Here is a 12,018-nt window from a genome sequence, read left to right as displayed (position 1 = left end):
ATAGTTATAATGCATTTAGAGTTTACTTTTTCATTATATTTACTTTTCCATTCTGTAATAAAATGAATCTCAAACTACTGACTTAAGAATGCAGAATGGGTAACATATGGCTTTAAAATTTCTTTTTCAAAGGTTTCAGTGTTGACTGGTGGGCTCTTGGAGTGCTGATGTTTGAGATGATGGCAGGAAGGTCTCCATTTGATATTGTTGGGAGCTCTGATAACCCTGATCAAAACACAGAGGACTATCTCTTCCAAGGTAATTTGCAATATCTGACAGAGATTCTCTGAATAACCTATTCTAGGTCGTGAATGAAGACAGCTCAAATTACTACTTTGAGTAAGAAAGAGAAGCATAATCTGGACAATATACTCCCTAATATGTAGAGCTTTGATTTTTTTTTTTTTTGCTATGTCCTTCCTACCTCTCTAATCTTCAGTCCCATTTGCCAGGTACCTTCTCCAACTCTAAACATGAAGATGTTCCTTCAGACTGTGTATCACAGAGATTAGAGGAAGGAATCATGTGACTAGAAAGGAATCATTTGATTAGAGGAAGGAATCATGTGACTAGAAAGTCTTTTCACATAGATCCCAAGGCTGAGTTCGTAAGTCCAAGAACAATACGGGGGAAAAGTAGAGTACCAAGAAAATAAGGGGGATAAAAAGGTGAGAATAAAAAATACCCACAATTGGGAATACAAAAAATTGAATAGAAACAGGAGAGAAGCACAGGCACCTCCCCCCCAACCCCCACACACTGTCCAAAGAAGTCTGAAGGCTGACATAGAATTCTACATTTACTAATTAAGGTCATTACAAGAAATGAATAAACAGTTCCTGTGCTGGAAATCCAATTGACTGTGAAATATATGGAAAGAGTTCAGCTGCACTGAGTTCAACTGCACTATCTCTATTATTTAGTGGTATGCACTTTAAAACATTAATGGACTAATACTTCATACCTATACATTTGGTAGAAATTTTAAAGTCTGAAAATACCCAGTGCTGGTGAGGATACAGAGCAACTGGAACTCTCATATAGACTGTTGTGGGAGTGAAAAATTGACATAACAGCTTGGAGAATAATTTGGCGATGTTCACTAAAAGTGAATACAGTGAATGTGCCATGCATTTTACAGATATTAACTCATTTAATCCTCATAGCAACCCTGTGAAGCAGGTATTTTTATTCCAATTTTATAGATAAGGAAACTAAGGTACAATAGGGTAGCCAAAGAAAAATAAAAATATGCTTGTAAATTAATTATGACTGTACAGATTAGACACTATCTGAGAGAAGGAAGGAGAGAAATAGGATGGGGAAAGGACATGAGATGTTTAAATAGTATAAGTAATGTCTTATTTTTTTCTGCTAGAATGTCTTAAATATCTCATAATAAGAACTTAAAGATTAAAGCTATGTGAAAGTTAAATGTAATCCCATAAATTTTATTTTTCTAGTTATTTTGGAAAAACAAATTCGCATACCACGTTCTCTGTCTGTAAAAGCTGCAAGTGTCCTGAAGAGTTTTCTCAACAAGGTATAAATTGTGTATAAAAGCCTTTATTATTTTATCTCTATTTAAATTAAACTGGTAAGTAAAGGTTCAGATAACATAAAATTGCAAAACATCAGAGTACATAATTTTTTCTTTTAGGTCCAGAATTTGTCTCTTCACCAAAAACTAATGTGACAGCATTAAATTCTAACAGGAGTTGTCCTTTCTGTTTTGCCAATATAATTTACCCCTTAGCTATTTATTACATATGGTGTTTTTCTAAATTATGATAACACCGTGTACTCAATTAGGGGAAAATTACATCTATGAGGATAGCCTCAATTGTACTTTTAGCTTTATTTTTCAGTTTTCCTTGGGTTATTATTCACAGTATCTCTTTACTTAGTGCTTGGGGCCATAATGTTCCCTACAAATTTTCATGTCAGAAAGCCTGAATTAGAAAAAATTTAGAAGAAATTAAATGCTGTCAATGTCTCTTAAAAAATCTGAACTCCATTTGATTGTTGTCATTGGTATGCTAGAAGAGTTTTAGAATCTAAGATTATGATCCTGAACTATTTTTACTCATAATACTTTCAACGCCAAAGGTATAGGCTTTTTCCACACCAACAACCATTCTCCCAGCTCCTTAGACACCAACAGGGTGTCGTACAATACACTTCATTTCTGACACTACGTGGAGTTATTATCAGACTCCACAGGTTTAAGGGCCCAGTCCCCCAAGTCTGCCCTCACTTCACATACCAGGCACAATATTGAGTACCCACACTTCTGTCTGACTCGGCCACAAAGTTGGGTGTTCCCACAATCCCCACTTCCTCACCCCTGGCCACTTCAGGTTCAGTAATTTGTTAGAACCACTCATAGAACTCAGGAAAACACTACTTAACTATCACAGGTTTATGATAAAGAATGCAGGTGAACATCCAGATGAAGAGGTACATAGGGTGAGATCCAGGAGGGTCCTGAGCACAGGAGCTTCTGTCCCTATGGAGTTGGGGTTTGTCACCCTCCCAGCACAGGGGGGATGTGTTCACCAACACAGTTCTCAGAACCCCATGGTTTAGAGATTTTTATGTAGGTTCCATACATAGGCACAATTGATTAAGTCATTGGCCAGTGGTGATTGAACTCAATTTCTAGCCCCTGTGGAAATGGGGCTGAAAGTTCCATCACTTTAATCGTATAATTGGTTCCTTTGGCAGCCAGACACCATCCTGAAGGTATCTTGAGCTTCACCCAGAGTCACCTTATTAGCATAAACTGAGGTATGATTGAAAGGGACTTGTTATGAATAACAAAAGACACTTCTCCTAGGACATTACAGGGTTTTAGAAGCTGTATGTTAGGAAGCTGGAACAAAGACCAAATATATACTTCTTATTGTATCACAATAATCATGGCAATCATAAATCTTATTTTAAATTAACAGTAAGTTAGAAAGTAGGTTGATGTACATTATTTGCCTTCTAAGGTAAATCAGAAGATAATGATTAATTTTAACAAAATAAGAAATTGAAGCATGCTTTAAAGGAATACTTTATGTGAGGAAAGATTTAAACTAGAAACTAAGTTTTAACACAGTAAAAAATGAAGTTGAGGTGCTAATATGTAAAATAAAGTGCCTTCTATTGGGAATATGTCTCATTCATAGTAATAAATAAGCGAAGACTCTTGTAAGATGCAGGCACCTCAGTCCACTGATTGAGACAACAGCAGGATTGTGGCTGCACACAGGTTATGGTTTGTCACTGTAATGGAGCATAGGGCTTTTAAATTGAGCTGGGGACAAACTTCTGAAGTTTGGAATTGGCTGTCACTCTAACCCATTCCAAAGGAATAAGTGGATGGTACTCAAATGACTCTCCTGTTCTCTTTTTTCTATTTTTTTTTAGCAAAGAGTAATGACACACAACCACTGTAACAGAATAGCTGCAGAGAAAGCCATGAGGAAATCTTGTCACACCTTCAGATACTCATTTGAGTCTAGTGTACTTTTTAGAAACAAAAGGTAGACTGTTCTGATTTCAGATATAGAGTTATATAATAGACATGAAACACAGGTCACAAAGATGACTTATTCTAAAGCATGATGTTTACCCAGTTCTTAAAACATTTCTTTCCACCATAGGACCCAAAGGAACGATTGGGTTGTCATCCTCAAACAGGATTTGCTGATATTCAGGGACACCCATTCTTCCGAAATGTTGATTGGGATATGGTATGTAGATTTTGATTGTTTTCTATATTAGATTTCATTACTATCTTGAGCCAAATTTCACTATCTTAAAAGAATGTTGAAAAACTAATATATCACAGCTTAAATAACTTAAACCACTCTCTAAACTGTCTTTTTAAAAAGCTTTTAAAATAAAAGCTTAGAATATTAATTTAATGGAATAGTTACTAACTCCTGCATCAACATTCAGTGTTTTAAATACTTCCATCATTGTGAATATTATCGAGCCATGCCTAAGACTCATCTTAATAAGACTGGGATACATCTGAGGGCAGAGGAGAAAAGGAGGGTGGAATTTTTCTGAGGATGCAGGCTTGAGCTGTCATCAAATATGTCTTCCTAGATGGAGCAAAAGCAGGTGGTGCCTCCCTTTAAACCAAATATTTCTGGGGAATTTGGTTTGGACAACTTTGATTCTCAGTTTACTAATGAACCTGTCCAGCTCACTCCAGACGATGAGTAAGTAATTCTATAGACTGAAATATTTATAAAGTTCTTTGAAAATTCCATTTTTAGTGGCTCCACAATGTTTCATTATCAAATTATAATTTGTCTAACCATTCAGTTATGGGATATTTGAATCTGTTATACTAATAACTGCCTTTTCTACTTTGCTTTACGTGCATTATCTCTAGTTCTCAAAACAACTGCTTAATCTAGTTACTGACATCTTCATTTTACAGATGAGGAAACCAAGCCTCAGTGAAGTTAAGCACAGGTGCACAGCTATCAGGTGGCAGAGCCAGCATTCACACCCAAATCTGACTAAGGCCTGTGCTGTTTCCACTGCACTGTAGTGTTTTCTCGTTGTGACAATAACCATCTTTGTCAGAGTTCTTGAGTGTTAGTTACCTTAAGGTAGATACCTAGGAAGGGAATGAGGTCAAATGGCATGACATTTTTAGACCTCTTGATATGTATTGCCAAATTGCTTTTTAAAAAGATTCCATCAATTTAGCAAGTCTAGCCAGCAGTGATCTGCCACATTTTTTGTGTTTATGCTAGGTCTTTTAGAAATATGGTTTAGAGTAATTTGGGAATAGTTCATCATTTACCTGTCAGTACACATTCACTCTTTCGTCTCCAGGAAGCCCTCACTGTTTGGCATTTTACTTACATCTTGCTGATTCTTACCACATTCCTCACAGCAGATGCTCCAGACTCTACATTTTAGAAGCCTCCCATCCTACCCCTGCCTCCGTCACTCCTAGTGGATTAACCTTGCCTTAACTTGACTACAAGGACTGAGCCTCCCTGGTGTGAGCTTGCTACTTTCCAGCTCTCACTGGACCAGCTTGAGTCTCAGAATTGCTCTCTGATACTTCTCAACTCTCTTCTTCTGCCCTATTCTTGGAAGCCTATCCCTCTTTTGCAAGGGATGCCCTCCTATTTTCCTAGACCGGCTTCCTTAGTTTCTACCAGGTTTCATTTTACTGGTTATCTCCACTACTCCACCTTCTTCAATTTCTCTTCCAGCTTCTTTCCCTGTTTATAAATATGTTCAGATACCCTATTTTTTTCCTCTGAGTCTTAGCACTTCTTTGAACCACCACATTTTTTTCTCACTTTCTTTTCATCTACATGTTTTTTCAAAAGCAGTTAATAGATTCTCCTAAAAGGAAATATAAATAAGCAGTATTTCTATCAAATTCCTTCAGAGTCATCAACATTGATTGTCATGCACTTTCTTGATACCAACACTTTAACTGCTTGTAATTTGCCTGCTTCTTCAGCTTTTAAAAGTTGAATTAGCTTCTTAATTTCTAAATTTTAAAGCATTTTTGACCAGTCCCCATGTTCCTTCATGTCGGCATGCCCATCCTATTCTACTTCATCTCTGTGACAACTTGTCATCTTTTTTTCACTGTCCCCTTGAGATTAGGATGCCCCACAGTCCTGTTTGTGGCAGCCTTCTCTTTGCTATGCAGTTTTGGAGATTGCAGCCAGCCCCATAGCGTGGATACAAGCTATTTAAATGACTCCCTGCTAAACTGGCAAACAATTAGCAAAAAGCACTATGCTAAGTACTGGACTTCAAAGACAATCAAGATACAGGCCAATCTCACAAGAAGCCTACTGTCTACTAGAGGGGAGAGAGGTGTACCAAAATCATTCTGACTGCATCGTGTATTAGAAAGAACACTGGATTTAATCAAAAGATAAGAATTTGAATCCCAACACCACCTCTTATCAGCTGGGTAACCTGGATGTGAACTGCATGATGTCTCTGAACCTGTTTCTCCTTGTGTTGCCTGCCTCACAAGGCTGCTGTGAAGAACAAATGAGCCATGGTTTCCAGGACACGTGGCTCCCTCGCTGATCTCTTTCCTGAGCTGCCTGCTTCTTTAAACACATCCCTAGTTTGTCATACAAGTACCTTGAGGATACGAAGTGTGAAATCAAAGAAGTGCCCTTTATGGTCTCTTTTTCTGTTGTTCTCAGTCAGTTCCTTGTTTTTATTTACCTTCTCTGTTCATTGTACCACCATGCATTCCTGCATTCAGATTGAAAATGTCAGTGATTGTTGACTCCTCCTTTTCCATAACAAACTAATATATTCAGTAACAAACAAAATAATATTCAGCTGCCAAGTCTGTTTTCCCTTCACTTCATCACTTGTGTCAGCTCCTTTGTTTCCATCCCCATTCCCATCAGCGCAGTTCAGATCTCTTTCAAATCATAGCTAGACTATCACACCACCCTCCTAATCGGGCTCCTTCTTTACTCTGTAACGCATTCTGTACAGCTCATCAAGATTCCTTAACTCACATAATTAGAAACCTTCGCAACTCCTACACTGCCAAGCAGATAAAATCTATATCCTCTTGGCTGACAGTTAAGGCCTCATGGCGTCTGGTCCAGCCTGGCTTTCTAGCCATCTCTCTCCCTATCCTCTAACACAAACGCTGTGTTCTGATTGATCTCAGTATTCCCTCATAGTGCTGCTACTTCACGCATGCCGTTTCCTCTATATTCCTCCTTCGTTTTTATCTATTGAAATCTTCCCCAACTTTCAATGCAACCAGACCTTTACTCCATAGTGTAAACATCACAGGCTTCTTTTGAGTTAGCCATTACCTTCCTTCTAGCATCTTCTTCCACTTAACACGCTTCTATTCCTGTGCTTCAACTCCATTATGAACTTACATTTTGCCAGACCTACCATAATCTTTCATAATTTCATTCAGTCAGTGTTTGCAGACTGAATGCTGCCTTTCTTGATTTCTCCAACTAGAAATCACCCTTTTCTTTAAAACTGGTTAGCGCAGTACTGAGCTGGTCCCATATGAAATCTAGCAGGTAATGCTCTATATAGCTTTCAGTTAAACGAGGTACCTCTCTCCTTGAGAAGGGACTATATCCTGTGTAACTTTGTGCTCTGCATTATGGTGCGTACATTTTAAGTGTTAGAATATTCAATAGTACTACTCCCTCTTACTGTATATTACACACTGGAAGCCCAGCGTAGCAGAATGCCAGCCTCCACACTTCCTGTGACCCGTTGCCTCCCGGTGGTGGTATTCCCTTACTCCAGCCCCCTCAGTGTGCTTGGCCTTACTGCTTTCCCTTTTGGTTAACGTCCTCTGGGCTTTCTCTTCACCATCTTCTATTTGGCTGCTGAGGTGACCACTAAATTGAATGCTAATTCAGACCTGGATATTTACCTACAAATATAAATATTGTTCAGGTCAAAGTTAAGATTAACTAGAATTGTGACAACTTGTGCCTTTTTTATTTCCAGTCTTCAATTTTGGACTACTTTTTGGTTCTAAACTTGCTTTGTGGGGTTGTTAGTCTTTTTTTATTTTCAGTACTCTTGATTCTTCTAGAAAATGTTTTTGGATTAATTAAAAACTTATCAGTTTTTCCCTATGATTTATGTAAATTAGGCTTGCTTTTTGTTTTTAATCTTTTACCACTTAAATAAAAACATGAAGAAATCTTATGAAAATTAATCTTTTTCTTCTAACAGTGACATTGTGAGGAAGATCGATCAGTCTGAATTTGAAGGTTTTGAGTATATCAATCCTCTTTTGATGTCTGCAGAAGAATGTGTCTGAGCCCATTTCTCAACTCTGCAGTTTGCTTGTGTTGCCATCTAATGCATGAATAAACATGTTATTAGCCTGGATGCAACGAACCATTTTGTATTTTTCACCTACATAAAAGCACTCAATATCTGCTATTCTTAGCTATAAGAGTCAATTATTACATTTAACTATGAAAAAAATGAAATTAGTGTCCAGTCATGTCAAAATTTAGTTGTACTGGTAATCCAACAGTTTACTGATGAATAATGAGGTTGTCTGTTTTGTTTAAAGGAAATACTTAGCACTGCTTTTAAACAGAGTATCTGTTGCATTAAGGCACATTGTGGAATTACATCATAAGCCTCCTGTGATTGTTGTCACTCCTCTTTAAGTCATTTAAGTGATAATTTTGGAATAAAAGAGTAATTCAAAATATAGCAACCTTTTATATTTCCTATTGCTTTCTGACTTCTTTGTGTTTAAGATTCAGCTATTTAGCTATAAATTTTATAATTGCCCTGGATAATTAAATTATTGATTTTTAAGACAACAGTTATTAAATTGGTAATAAAAAATATTACTTGCTTAGAATTTGGGAATACAGATTCTCCTTGAGGAAAAAAGTAGGCACATTTTATTAAGAATCAGATTCCAAATCATTAGCTGATACAAGTGATTTCTTTAGCATTATTAAGGGTTAGCATCTAAGCTTGTCTTTTTAGCTAACACTTTAACTGTGCTGGTAGTAGGTGTAGTTCAAAGGACCCAGGCTACAGTTGAATAGAACATTTCTCAGTATATTGGAAGGTAAAAAGAGAAATTTAAAATAGGTATAAAAAAAGCAATGATATCATTTATTTCTTATTGGAGAGTAAATCCTACTGTTGCTTTTGGTGGTTTGATTTAAATAATAAGGAAGTGTTCACTTGCTACCAAACTTGTAAAAGCATTCCATTATCCAGTGAAGAGAGAATGTATACTAATTTTTCCTTATAATTTAGTGTCTTGATTTTACTCGTTTCTTCCCCAGAACCACATTATCCATACTTTTCTGGACCTTGTTTCTGTAGTCTTCAGTGAAATCCAAGAAAAATAATAAACATGAATAAATGTTCAGGACAAGCACATTCAATCCCATACTTCACAATTCCAGCTCCTTATATTAGCTTTTGTTAAGAAGGTAACAATCAGGGGCAGAGTTCTTCGGATTATTTTTTATTATTAAAGGATGCCACCAGTAACATCTTCGGTTGCTTATTTTAGTTTTTTTTTTATGAAAAGAGACTTTAAGAGTAACTATAACATGATCATCTAAATTATAATTGTCCTATCTTAGAAAATTTATTTCAGGGAAGCTATCTAGCCTTAAATTTAGAATGATTTATAATTTGTAAGCATTTAATAAATTATCTCTTTTTTTTTGGATGCTACATTTCTCTAGAAATGTAGTTTTTCCAAAGTTTCTGGCCATGTACTCTCTTTTCTTCAAATAACTAAGTCTAGAAGCATGAAAACCTCAAAGGAAAATGTTTATATACATTCACATGTTTATGTAAGAACTGTATATCTTTCTCTTAATATCTGAAACTTGTTTTAAAAGCAGTATTCATTTCAACTCATAAACTTAGAGAAAATTCTGACATTTCAGAAATGTTTGTGTTCTTGCTTTTAAGTGGTGCTGTTTTCCCCAGGGCATTTAGTTCTGAAATTTTAGAGTGCGGAATAACCACCTAGGAAGTTTGTTTAAAAGGTACATAACCTGGGTTAGAATTCTGTGGGGTCTTTGAACCTCACTGAGAAACACTTTCTTTGAGTTACTCCTTTATTTTGTCCTATAGTTATATATTAGAAAGAATATTCAGGATAAAACATTTTGAGAAGGGATAGGCAATGAGTTACTATCTTATCTACAATTTTAAGTAAATTTCGAATGAATAACTTGTTAAAGCTAGGTATCTTCTCCGAAAAAAAAAAGACCCACCAGCTCTTTATCAATGTTACAAACGACAAACATTTTTCTGTGACAAGCTTTTAAGCATTTTTCAGAGTTGTCTTCTGTTTTTAAATCTTTCTTTTAAACAATTAAGTTTCACTGTGTATATTTTATACAGAATTGCATTACAAATATGTTTTTAATTGTGTTCTGTTTTTGTAGTCTTTAAGTGCCACGCCAATTGTTTTTATATTATACAGAAGTTCTCTCAAAATACCAGGGGAATAAGGCAGTTGACAGAATGGTTGGAATTTTGGTGTTCTAAGAGAAAATTTATTTTGTACAAATGTGTATGTGTTCAGACCATTTTATATGTATGCCACCTGAATTGGATATCAGGTATTATGCTTGGTTAGTACCTCTACATTTACTTTTTAAATTTTGTTTTGTTCTGTGTAATGTAATCTGTATTTGTATACCTGTTTTTTTACTTTAAAATCTTGAAATAAAATGTTTAATGCTCATCAAGATTGTAACACTTTAAGTATGTGGTATATAAGAAATTTGTGTAAGAAAACAGGTGTATCAAAGTTTGTTCAAGAAGAAAAATGAAAATTTTTGAGTTTGGGATTCTGCTGTACTTAGGGTAGTACTGATACCGTATTGTAGACATTTACTAATGAAGTATTGTTCAGTGTACTTTAAAACTCACCCTTCTTTGTATCTCTTCTCTTGGAAAACAAGTTTAGTATAAAAGTCAGCTGAACATAGAATAGTTTAACTGGTTTTAAAAATTGAAGCAGTTTAAATAGATTTAGAACAGATTATTCCCAGATTATGTTCTACAGTGATCGTTTCTAAAGTTCCAGAACTTCTTTCTTAATCATAGCTGGTGTCAGTATATAAACAAGTGTGAGTCTGGTATCCTCACACTTACAAACCTCTTTACTATATAACTTAATATGTCCTTTTCTTCACAAGGAGAATGAAATCTTAAGTAAAATCTTAGAGTTGTCAGAGAGTTAGACCCTGTATATTAAAACCACCAGAGACTGATCTCCTGTGTCTTCTCTTATTATTTTATCCTAATTTCAACTCTTTCTTAAAATGGAATTACAGGTAGTATTAACGAAATACTGTTCAAATATCCCCTGTACCAAATCATAAATTTGGTGGTTTTCTTCTGAGTTAGTAAAACCCCAAAATAAAGTCCAGAGAAGTTTGAAGGTGTAGGGACATTCCACATTAAGGAATTTAGTCATGGTTTCTTCTTGAAAGATAAAACTAATCTCCATTCTTAAAAATCCAACAGGTTGGTTTCTAGACAACACCCGTTTGGTATATTTGATGATCTCCCTTAGTAGATTTACTCTTCTCTGCTCTAGGACTTACAGGATCATTTAAAACCCAGATAGTCTGAGTAGTTTATGTCTATGTTTATTCCAGATGATACCGGAATTTACTGCATGGTGCTAAGGCTAATCAAAAGAATCTCTGCCCTTGACAGTCAAGGTAGAGAACAGACATACTGAGAAAGATATTTGGCTCCACAACAAATAGACAGTAATAAAAGCCAGAAAAATTCAGTGAAATGCACATTGTGTGGTCATGATAGTTTATCAACTTAACCAATGAAACTTGTATGAGTTTTACTTACATTCGTATGTAATTGATCCATGCTAGACATTTTTCAGATTATGATGAATTCTACAAGGTTTTCAAAATTCATTTATACACAAAAAAATCTTAGATTCCTCCCTACATATACTATATATATAGTGTGTTTACATATAAAATTGTTCTTTGCTCCTGTGTTCAGAAATATGAATTGAATATTACATAAGAATGGGATGGGAAAATGTTAGATTCTTCAGCTTACATTAGATTTTGTACAATTCATCTCTTAATTGGTAATTTAAATGAATCCAGATCAATTTAGGAGTAAGTAATTTTTGGATGTGAAATGTGGCAATGCAGTTCACCTTCATGTAGTAATTTATGCCTTACTGGCATTAACACTTTTTATTCTGATTACTATTTTAAATGTTTTTATTGAAGAAAATGAAATTATAATTTTTCTAAGAATTAAGTGGCTCTTTATCACAATCCTTTATAGGATATCTCGAAGGTAAAACCCATGCCAGATAGATTCACTAGACTTGAGGGAGCTTTAGTTCAAGTTTTCATTGATAGGTTTGCTGGTCAGAAGCGAATTCTAATTGTGTAAGAAAGAGCCCATTGAAGGGAGGAGGGAATAGAAAAGAAAGAGCCCTATGAAAGGCTGTAGCAAAAT

General features: G+C 35.4%; 1 protein-coding gene across 2 annotated transcripts in view; it reads left to right on the top strand.

Annotated features, from left to right (window-relative positions):
* The window catches only part of PRKCI (protein kinase C iota), an 86,454-nt gene extending 76,201 nt beyond the window's left edge, over positions 1-10,253 (top strand). For both annotated transcript variants that reach the window (XM_017654615.3, XM_073232096.1), the window contains 5 exons: positions 133-258; positions 1,464-1,543; positions 3,654-3,743; positions 4,105-4,220; positions 7,735-10,253. In XM_017654615.3, the coding sequence (XP_017510104.1) occupies positions 133-258; positions 1,464-1,543; positions 3,654-3,743; positions 4,105-4,220; positions 7,735-7,822 (500 nt within the window). In that variant the 3' untranslated portion in view covers positions 7,823-10,253. The remainder of the gene's footprint in view (positions 1-132; positions 259-1,463; positions 1,544-3,653; positions 3,744-4,104; positions 4,221-7,734) is intronic.
* Positions 10,254-12,018: the final 1,765 nt, after the last annotated feature.

The sequence above is a fragment of the Manis javanica genome, chromosome 3 (assembly GCF_040802235.1).
Source record: "Manis javanica isolate MJ-LG chromosome 3, MJ_LKY, whole genome shotgun sequence".
In the NCBI taxonomy this organism is placed as follows: domain Eukaryota; kingdom Metazoa; phylum Chordata; class Mammalia; order Pholidota; family Manidae; genus Manis; species Manis javanica.
Note: the sequence above shows the minus strand (reverse complement) of the source record. Positions and strands in the feature narration are given on the sequence as shown.